Source organism: Hippocampus comes, unplaced genomic scaffold, assembly GCF_001891065.2.
Source record: "Hippocampus comes isolate QL1 unplaced genomic scaffold, H_comes_QL1_v1.1 scaffold317, whole genome shotgun sequence".
NCBI classification, from domain to species: domain Eukaryota; kingdom Metazoa; phylum Chordata; class Actinopteri; order Syngnathiformes; family Syngnathidae; genus Hippocampus; species Hippocampus comes.
Genome location: NW_017805531.1, coordinates 1,469,043 through 1,480,191, shown reverse-complemented (window position 1 = coordinate 1,480,191; position 11,149 = coordinate 1,469,043). Strand labels below are relative to the sequence as shown.

At 44.9% G+C, this 11,149-nt stretch overlaps 1 protein-coding gene across 1 annotated transcript; it reads left to right on the top strand.

Annotated features, from left to right (window-relative positions):
* The first annotated feature begins 458 nt into the window (after nt 1-458).
* Nucleotides 459-10,546, top strand: neurod6b (neuronal differentiation 6b). Its single transcript, XM_019877696.1, has 5 exons — nt 459-1,085; nt 2,541-2,627; nt 6,308-6,585; nt 6,761-7,434; nt 9,407-10,546. Exons 4-5 carry the CDS (start codon nt 6,769-6,771, stop codon nt 9,761-9,763), a joined length of 1,023 nt encoding a protein of 340 aa, XP_019733255.1. The 5' UTR covers nt 459-1,085; nt 2,541-2,627; nt 6,308-6,585; nt 6,761-6,768; the 3' UTR covers nt 9,764-10,546.
* Nucleotides 10,547-11,149: the final 603 nt, after the last annotated feature.

Genomic DNA, 11,149 nt, shown 5'->3' with positions numbered 1-11,149 from the left:
CTTCTTCTTTGGGCTTGCGGCTGATTTACGGAGCCTTTGTTTTGCACCATTACTCTATTTAATAGTCAATCTGCTCGCAAGTGAGATGTGCAAATGAGCTTGTACGCTTCTTTCCAGACGTGCGCGCGTGTGTGCGTGTGTGTGTGTGTGTGTGTGTGTGTGTGTGTGTGTGTGTGTGTGTGTGCGTGCGTGCGTGTGTGAGAGAGAGAGAGAAAATAAAGGCGCGCGCACACACACATACACTTCTGTTATATGGAAGTGAGTTCACTCGCTTTATCTATTGCACGCTTAATAAAGCAAACACATATTTCACACTTGGCGTTGCTGTTTTACATGTGCAATTGCGCTCCGACCATCCAGCCGTGAGAGTGCGTGCGTGTGTGTGTGTGTGTGTGTGTGTGTGTGTGTGTGTGTGTGTGTGTGTGTGTGTGTGTGTGTGTGTGTTGGTATTTGTGCTCCACCCCACCTCCTGTCCCGACTCGGGCGGAGCTCTCGCATGCATCTCCCGTTTTCTGGAGGATGGCGAGAAGGTGTCCTCGGCCAGTCTGTCCTTCTGTTGCTCTTTTGTATGTGTGTGTATGTGTTCTGGTCTTGCTATCAACTTGTGCGACCGGCCTTGACAATACCCCGTTTCATTTGTCCTTGTAGCAACAATTAGAATAAAAAATACAGTGGTGCCACGTATTCCCGCTTTCTTCGTTTTCAGGCCGAGTCGCCGTTTTCTTGCGCAACATGAAAGTAGACGATTCATATGTCCGGCATATAAAGGAAGGCGTCACTTGTGTAATAATTCAATTTGCAGCAAGTGATGGAGGCTGTGTGTGTGTGCGCGCCTGAGCGCGTCATTGAGACTTGGCTCCGGTGTTAAAGAGGCGAGCTCATCTCGACCAAGTGGGGGGAACGAGGAAGTGCTTCTGTGGCCAGACGAGCATTTACTTCCTGGAAGCTTTTCAGGATGGAGACCGAGGTTGCCTGCCAATTCTCCTCCACTTCCACCCCCCCCCCACCACCCCTCCGCCCCCAATTCAACTTGGTACCATGCAGACGTCGTGTTGGACGACGGCAGATGTCTCCTGACGATCCATGTAAGATTTAACTTCTTGTTTCCCGCTTGATGGAGTGCACAATTCCTTGTGATCAAATTGATTGATTGATCCTTTAGCTTTGCTCACTTCTCCTGTCCTTGGAAGGACATCGCATTCGTCCCCCTTTTTCAGCCAATCTTATGTCTTAGAACTATCTTACATATATAACTATCTTCTCTACCGCAGTCTTCCTGTCACTGGGTTCTGTAACAATAGTATTGTTAGATTGAGTTGATGTTACTAGGGGGACAGCTTTGGGTGCGGAAACAGGAAGTGACGTGTTCTCCGATGTTACGAGACAAAGTAACGTACCTGTACTTTAAGAGTTATGCCAATCAAAGTTGGCAAGTAAGCAAGATGCTTTAACCGTCCACTCTGTATGGTCAGTGAGAACGGAACAGAGTGAAAACAGTTTCAACCCATCTGCTCATGAGTGTATTTATTTGTTGTTTTAGGACAAACATCAGGTTTTATTTTTATGTTGTTAAGATAAGTTTTTTTGTTTTCTACAGGAAAATAAGAGCAAAAGGAATTATGTTAGCAAAAAAAAAAAAGTTGAGCTTTTTTGTTCGCCGTTTCTGTGCCAAAGCAATAAAAGTGTCACTTTGCCGCCATCTTGTGGCATCTTAGTGCTAAAGAACTATAGTATAATGAAGTGAGTTGAGGATCTTCATCTATAAAGTATTGCTCAACTGGAATCTGATGACATCTTGATGCCAAAGAAATACGTTCAAGTGAGTCATACGAAGCTTCATTTAGACAAAAGTAGCGCCGCCACCAGCACAAACCTTTTTGGAGGTTTGCGGATTTTTTTTTTCCGATATGCTCCCCAAATATTTTCCAGAAAGACATCAACCAGGATCATGATTATGACTATAACCAATGTACGGATTGGTGAAAGCGCACTTTTGTCACATGAGGTGTCCTCACTCTTTGGGCATTTTGTTAATTGCAATCAATGAGGAGCTGTTCGAACCTAGCGGGCACCACGTCGCTGGTGTTGGCTAAATGCGTCTAAAGGCAGATGGCACGATGTCACGTGGAGAAATTTCCAACCAGGCCACACTGCGGAATTCTTAATAGGTGCTAAATTTGATGCAGACGTTCTTCAACTTGATATTTTCAGCGTGTTGATGAGAGCATCGTTATAATGTCGAATACATTTTCGATTAATTGATGACTGATTTCAAAGGGAAAAAACCGAAGGTCATTTTCACATTAATATTTCCTCACATTTATGTTGCAGTCAATTCTTTTTTTTTTCGGATGAATACAAAAATGTTCATGACAGTCAATACATCAATTGAGCGTCAAATGGAACATCGACTGTCAGCAGTGTTGCGCCAAAGCTGTTTCCCATGCGGCCGGTGACAAGTTGCACAGGTTGCAAGGTTGTGTGACATGACTTCATTAGTAGCCTCCCATTAAAAGCTCACTCGATGTCACATTTTGTAGCCGAAAAAGAGGAAGAGGAGAAAGATAGTGACACTTGATGAGAAGAAGAAGGGGATCGTCACATCAACAACCGAGAGTGTCGATGAGGTGAGAAAACGCCTGTCAATCATCTCCGTGTCAGGTCTTGAAAAAAAAAATTGCCATAAAAAAGAAAGTTAAGTTAAAATAATTCATGGGGCCCTTGAAAATGTGATTGAGGATGTTGTTTTATTGATTTGCTTTAGTCACAGCAAATATTAGTTTTACATCGACCGCCAACATGGCAACCTCAAGTAACCATACAACAACATGTGAAAGAGAGATTCCATAGAAGCTACTTAAATCTTATTAGGTGGGGTCTCAGCACATTTCAATTCTTTGTCCATGCCGAAACAATATAACACAACACAAAACAAAACAAAACAAAACTATACAAGTGACAACAATGTTGATTGTTTACGGGCTGGATTGGATTAATGGAATTTCCATTCATTTCAGTGGCAAACGATGATTTGAGATACAGGCGAGATCGCCGAATGACTTCCACTCACATCTCAGGGCGCCACTGTTTTTGTACACAAACTATTAAAAATCCAATTTTCCAGAGTATGTCTCCTCTCAGCTCTGCACGTTTATTACACATTTATGTTGTCGTCACTGCAATTCCTCATCAACTTTATGGAATCCGTACATAAAACTAATTACCAAAAACTCACTTAAATATGAGAAGCTGACACGTTTGAGCAAAAAAAAAAAAGTATTTATCTTGTCGCTCGGCGAAGCGACAGATTGAGTGCGTGCGAACAGATTGCTTTCGCTTTGGGGGGAGGGAAAAAAGAAAAAAAGAAAAAGAGGTTGGCGCACCCCCGGCAACATCTCACACGTCTTGTGACAAACATCTTTACATTCTACATTTTCAACAACACATCCATTATGCATGACGCCAGCCTGCAAACACCCACGGAAATACCTGACCGCCATCTCTTCCATTGTCATATAGAAACTGTGTGTGCGCGCGTTTGTGAGTGGGAGGTGTGGCCAGCCCGAGTGCCGCAGCATATGGCGCTTCTAATTGGCTAGAACAGCACAGCTGGACGACACCGGTGCAGTGCAAGCCATGACCCTCTGCTAATCATTCCCGCAAGCCTCGATGCTCCTCCCCCTCGCCGCAGCCGCGCTAGTGGGTGGCTCGGTGTCAGAGTGAAGCAAGGCAACCGCCGCCAAAAAAACGACTCCAGTACTTCACAAAATGGAATTGTTGACATTCTTTCCCCTCTTTCTTTGATTGAGCAAAAATGCAGGCTACTGCACAACTGCCTTGCTACGTTACATTGACCTCAATGCTAAGTTAGCATTGACATAAATGCTAACTTAGCATTGACATCGATGCTAACAACAAATGGTCTTGAGTTTTCTGAGGTGCCCGTTGAAATTTAGCCGCACACTAAAAATAACATGTAAAACGCGGAATGTTATTCATCCAGTTGATAGTATTTAATGGCTGTAAGACTGTATTGCCGTTGTGTTCCACTGTTAATCCAAAAATAGGCATTTGAACTATCCCGACTCTTACACTTCGATCGCATTCCAAACACCGATTGGAGTTTTCTATGACATGATGCGCAAACCACTGTTCAAGTGTCAGCTTTAATGAAAGAAAACAAAAAAGAAAAAAAACATTCCCTATTTTTTTTTCCTCTCTCTTGGCGTTTTTGCTGAATTGATCACTCCGCCGCGCCGCCTCCCTTCGGCGCTGACATCCATTGAGTACACCGCGGCGTAAAAGCTGATAATGTGATAATTAAAAGCGCTGACAGGCGGGAAGGCGTCATCGACAAGCGCCACCCCCTCCCCAAGTGTGACCCCCTCCTAAAAGCGGCGCCGTCACTTTTGCAGAGATTGACGGCCTTCGACCTGGCACCCGAGAACACGGTCCGTCGGCCAAAAAAAAAAAAAAAGATCAGTCTCTCACGCTCTCTTCCCCCCTTTTCTTGAACACACCGTGATTTATTACCTGAGCAGACAAGAGAACTAATTAGTGGAGTAATTAATTAATATGGATTTGCATATTTGCATTTGCAATTAGTGCAGTCGACTGATTAGTCCGAGACGGGGAGTCGGACTCATCGGATACTCCTGAAACACACACACACACACGCACACACACATACACACACACACACACACACACACACACACGCATTGTATTTGTATGAAGGTATGTCTTTTGTGCTCATGTCTTGTAATGTCCAATACAGCAAGATTGATATTGGGCTTTAATTGATTCTCCTTGTAACAAGGTCATTGGCTGGCATACGTGTGCATGTGTGTGTGTGTGTGTGTGTGTATGTGTGTATGTGTGTTCCGCATAACTGAGGAGCGCATGCAGCCATATCAAGTGCCAGCTGTGCCCCTGGTGTGGCGTTGGCAGCCTGCCATCGGCCCTTTGTTTTTTTCTTGCATATATTTCTATCCTCGGGGTGCACTTACTGTTTGGAGTCCCGAGGAGCCCCGGTTGCAAACACACCCCTTCATCATCATCATCTTACCACATGCTGAAATCTACTTTCTAATGTGACTCACATCAGAATTTTAGCTGAAAATCATACAGAAAAAGTGAAGCACGGTCGAAGGGCTCGTTTATGCCCTGCTGGGAGACATACTAGAGGTGCCTTGAGATTGGGGTGACCCGACTTGTGAGTTTTTCCGGATAAAAGCCATCGTTCGACTGTTTTGTTTTTTTTTTCTGACTTAGCCTTTCATCTGCTAGCTGCTCATGCATGCAAAACGCTCATGTAAGCCTTTAAGCGACTAGTATTTGAACACAACACGTTTAGACACACATTCAATATACTTTCCAATAGTATACTCGCAGTCATACATTCTTTATCCTCAGCAAGGAGCTGAAACATGAATATTGCAAAGATGTGCATGTGCAATATGATCCATCTGTCTGATACTGCTCCCAGGTGGCCAAGACAGTGTGACAAAACACGCACACATGGGTCATTTCTATATGATACACATTTTAAGTCAATATGATAGACTCAACCAATACAACAATTTTATTCCATCTATTTCTTCCGTTTCCACAACTATGTGAAACTGAATGCATTAATTATTTCTGAAATCGATCTTACAGTGTTTCTTGGCAGAATCCTCAACGATCCTCAGCTTAACGCAGGTATGTTTATGCTATGACCTTCGCGTTGGAATTTTATGACTCCCAGTTAGCGTCGCTCAAAACTCAATGCAGCTCTGCTTACCTTTTTACTTGTGACATAATAGCAGGGGCGTCGCACCCACGGAGGATGTGGTGGGTATTTTTGCAGGTTCGTGCCCCTACATAACAGTGTTTCAGACTCTCACAGGCCACAAGATAAGGGACAGCTGAACCCAAAAATTCTGCCTTGATAGCTTACAACAAACACATTGTAAGTTTTCAGGTATGCTTTTGTGGTGTAATGTGCACCTTGCTCGGGGTAGAGTATACAAGATCTATACAAGAGTTAACAGAATCAGTAAAGTTATTCTACTTGAATTTGTCCTTCTAATGACGGATATGCGGTGACACCTAAGAAACAATATGATCTGTATTTCTTTTTTGCTCTGACTTCCAAGTGCAAACTGAGATAGAGTATTTCATTCCCAAGTCGCTTCACTTTGTAGTGTAAAAGTTGCTTTTTCACATGAACATGGGCGAACGTACCTGCATACCTGTTGACAATGCACACATGCATGAAATTTATGCCTCTTGCTTGTTATCTTCTCTCCCCCGCTCTTCGCAGTGCAGGAGGGTCCCCAGGGACCCGCCGAGCACGTGGTCCGCACTGCCATGAGACGTCAGCGGCAGATGGCACCATCGCCGCCATGCATACCGGCTGCTGGCACCAGTGGCAGACAGTCCTGCAAGAAGACGACGACGAGGAGGAGGAGGAGGAGCAGAGGAGGAGAGTGTGGAGGGCTCAGTGTGCTCTTGTCATTATTGTTGTCATCTTTTTAGGGGGTGCGGGAGCGAGAGGTTTGGGAGCATGAAGGCTGCGCGTTGACCCCCCCTCCCTGCATGGTGAGTTGCATTTTGTGTTCAACTTGTGCTTTTTGTCATCCATAAAAAAGTTGGAATGCCTTTAGGGGTGCAACTCTGCCTGCCAATAAGTTTTCTCGAGGGTGGAATTACAGGACAATTAAGTAAAAACCTCGAAACCACAGTTTTTTTTAATGTAATGTTTTTACTGTTTCAGCGGGAACTATGTTGACTCTGCCATTCGACGACGCGCACGCGATGTGTGAGCCCCGCTTCGGCGCCGGTTACCCACGCGGAGGTGCCTCCGAGGACCGAGCCTCCCCTCGCCCTCCCCACCACCTCCACGATGACGACGACGAGGACGACGACGAGCCTTGCAGGTCCGCCGGGGACGACGCCGCCTCCTCGGACAGGGACTACGAGCAGGACGACGGTGGCCTCCTGCTGCACAAGAAGCGCGGGCCCCGGAAGAAGAAGGCCACGAAGGAGCCCCACGACCGCTCCAGGATGCGGCGTCAGGAGGCCAACGCCCGGGAGAGGAGCCGCATGCACGGCCTCAACGCAGCCTTGGAGAGCCTCCGCAAAGTGGTGCCTTGCTACTCCAAAACGCAAAAGCTCTCCAAAATCGAGACCCTGCGCCTGGCCAAGAACTACATCTGGGCTTTGTCCGAGACCCTCAGCGCCGGCAAGAGACCCGACCTGCTGGCCTTTGTGCAGACCCTCTGCAAAGGATTATCGCAGCCCACCACCAACCTGGTGGCGGGCTGTCTGCAGCTCAACGCCCGGAACTTCCTCACCGACCACAACGGGGAGGTGGTGTTCTCCGGGCGGCCTCCGTACGACCCGCTGTATTCGTCGTCCGCCTACCCGGGCTCCGAGGCGTTTCCAATAGTATACTCGCAGTCATACATTCTTTATCCTCAGCAAGGAGCTGAAACATGAATATTGCAAAGATGTGCATCTGCAATATGATCCATCTGTCTGATACTGCTCCCAGGTGGCCAAGACAGTGTGACAAAACACACACACATGGGTCATTTCTATATCACACACATTATAAGTCATTATCATAGACTCAACCAATACAACAATTTTATTCCATCTATTTCTTCCGTTTCCACAACTATGTGAAACTGAATGCATTAATTATTTCTGAAATCGATCTTACAGTGTTTCTTGGCAGAATCCTCAACGATCCTCAGCTTAACGCAGGTATGTTTATGCTATGACCTTAGCATTGGAATTTTATGACTCCCAGTTAGCGTCGCTCAAAACTCAATGCAGCTCTGCTGACCTTTTGCTTGTGACACAATAGCAGGGGCGTCGCACCCACGGAGGATGTGGTGGGTATTTTTGCAGGTTCGTGCCCCTACATAACAGTGTTTCAGACTCTCACAGGCCACAAGATAAGGGACAGCTGAACCCAAAAATTCTGCCTTGATAGCTTACAACAAACACATTGTAAGTTTTCAGGTGTGCTTTTGTGGTGCAACGTGCACCTTGCTCGGGGTAGAGTATACAAGATCTATCCAAGAGTTATCAGAATCAGTAAAGTTATTCTACTTGAATTTGTCCTTCTAATGACGGATATGCGGTGACACCTAAGAAACAATATGATCTGTATTTCTTTTTTGCTCTGACTTCCAAGTGCAAACTGAGATAGAGTATTTCATTCCCAAGTCGCTTCACTTTGTAGTGTAAAAGTTGCTTTTTCACATGAACATGGGCGAACGTACCTGCATACCTGTTGACAATGCACACATGCATGAAATTTATGCCTCTTGCTTGTTATCTTCTCTCCCCCGCTCTTCGCAGTGCAGGAGGGTCCCCAGGGACCCGCCGAGCACGTGGTCCGCACTGCCATGAGACGTAGCTGTCCTTTTGCAATGGTATTTCCATTTGCGTTTCAGCCACTGAGAGTCTCTGCATCGTCGTTGTGGTGCAACTGCTAATCAGATGCAGAGATGAGCCTTTTCACTGGATTCAAACCCACAAAACACACACACACACACACACAGTGGTGGGCTCGTTAAAAACACAAGCACAAGAAAGAATGACTATTCCCAACTTCTTTGGTTCACATTCAGCAAGTATGTGTGGTTATGAACCGCAGCGCAGCGGCCAGCAGGAGTCTCGCTTGTTGTTTTGTGAAACAACATCGGTTGAGTCGTTCATAAGGACTTGGGAAGACGAATACCAATTTTCAAATAATTTTGAATACCCATCAATCTTAGGTTAAAGTATTTTGGATCTTAAAAATAAGAAAAGTGTATAAAAATACAAAAGCGGTTCGGATAATGGATGGATGGGTGGGAAAATCCCTGAGCCATAAACGTCATGTGATGATATGTTCCTTATGCGGAACTGACGTTTCTGCTACGACCGAAGGTTCTTAAAAGCCAAAACGCAACGCGAAAATATTTTACCCTCATAACGTTGTGACTATGCAGTCAAACAGGTATTTACGTTGTTTCATTCCGATGCTAAATGTTTCGCATTTATGCCACGCTCCATTACAAAGAAATATGTTTAAAAGCTATGTTGTGGTTATGACGTCAACAGTTACAATTGTGTCGCATCAGGAAGTGCAGGTGTACCGAGCGTGACAAGCTTTCAATTAGTTTAGGTTTATATTTGTGTGTGCCTTATTTAAATGTTAGGCTTTTTATTTCTTTGGGGCCAAGTGTTGCCTTGATTATGTCACAATGGCTGCCTGTGTTGTTCTGCTTGCAGTTTTTGGAGAGCAGACAAATGATTATGTATTGTTATGTATTTATGAAGTCCTTTGTGTTTTCTCAGTGTGGGAGATCCAGACAGATGTTAAAAAAACTGCCGTGTGTGCCTCAGTTTCAATATGTTGAAGATTAGATGTGGCTGCGGCCCGTCGGACCCGGCCAAGCCGTTCCGCCACTACGGCTATTCGGGCGCCTACGAGCCGTCCTACGCGTCCCCGGAGGCCGGCAGCCCGCACTTTGAGAGCCAGCTGAGTCCGCCCGTCAACCTCAACGGCATTTTCGCCTTCAAGCAAGACGAGCCGCCGGACTACGGCAGGGGGGGACACCACTACGGGGTGCGCTACTGCAGCGCAACTGGACGCGCGGCCCTGGCGCACGGCTCCATGTATCGGGTGGCCCCGGAGGGCCGCTACCCGTACGACCTGCACGTCCGCGGCCAGTCCTTCCAAGCGCAGGGGGATCTCAACGCCTCCTACCACAATTAACATGCACAAACTCTCATTTTTACATCCACAAACAAAAATGCTTCTTCTCATTCCCCTCAGATAAACTCCGTCAAAAGTCTGCGCTTGGACGCCGATGCGCAACAAACTCCAGGCACAAGTCAGTTAAAAAAAAAAAAAAAAGAACGGCCCAAACCAGACCGTCATTCGGCGACGAGGCTTATTTGTATGGATTTAAATGTCATTTGGGGGGCATCGGATTTTGATGTATTTGGATCGAGCAATAAAATGGCAAAGAAGCTATGCAACGCAATCGGTCAAAATGACATCACAACGGTCAAAGCATTTCATCGAATTTGTTCCCATGGGAGTATACAGAACAATTCAAAATATGAGTGTGGAGTAAATTGTGTTTTAATCGGGTGAATGTAAATTATTATTATTTATTCGAACATATTTATTGACAGCCATGGATAAGAGGGTCTATGATAGAATTATTGTACATTTCAAAACAGCGTTATGTGAAAGATTTTGTTATGTTGTCATTTATTGGCTTGAGAGGGGGGTTATTATAATTATTATTATTCTTGTCATGTGTCACATGCCTTAAAAAGGGACCACCATTAATATGCAATGCACATGTTTTATTTTTGGGGGGGGGGGGGGTTGAACTTTTTACGCACTATGTCAAAAACAAATTTTTTTGGGGGGTTGGCTAAATTGTGCCAACTCGTTATGGATCGAAATCTTCGTCATGTTCGTGTTCTGTGATGAGCTTGTGTCATTGATCACAGTTGAATTAATAAATGAATTATAGAAGGGAAATCAAATGTGACTTATTTAGAGAGGGGTCCAAACATTTGTTTTAGTATAAATCCACTCGTGGGGGCAAAATTGTGCACTTCTAGGCAAGCTCGATCCCTGCCCTTGGATGAGTTGGCGTTGTTGGATCGGGGCCAGACTGACCAGACTGTGCAGTCCAGTTTTTCCAGTTTGAAGTTGGCATCACACCAAAAGGTAATCATTGTTTTGTCACATTTTAAATCTCGAATGACCATTTGTCGTGTGTAAAAGCAAAACTCCAAAGAAAGATTTAGCTGGACGTCTTTTTTTTGCAGACGAACAGGCGTGATCTTGATTTTTAAAACAATCACCAAACACCACATAAAAAGTCTTCATAAAGTTCTACTCGTAGTTTTGGTTTAAAAAAAAGAATTGACATCTGCAATTATAATTTGACTGTACATATATAGGCCTTACGGTATAGTATTTATTTGTATTTCATCGATACTTTTGACGAGAATTGACCTGACATCTGCCACCTGTTATGTTTGATGTTAATATTTTCAATCAATATTAAATTCAAATGTAACATAACACCCATTTTCATTCGTCTTTTTTCATTTTTGCTTTATTTCCGCCGTCCAT

What these genes read in the sequence shown, in the direction of transcription:
- neurod6b (XM_019877696.1), top strand. Translation starts at nt 6,769, where the DNA reads ATGTTGACTCTGCCATTCGACGACGCGCACGCGATGTGTGAGCCCCGC. An exon ending in GCTCCGAGGCGTTTCCAATA is followed by an intron (nt 7,435 to 9,406) that starts GTATACTCGCAG and finishes AATATGTTGAAG; the next exon opens with ATTAGATGTGGCTGCGGCCC.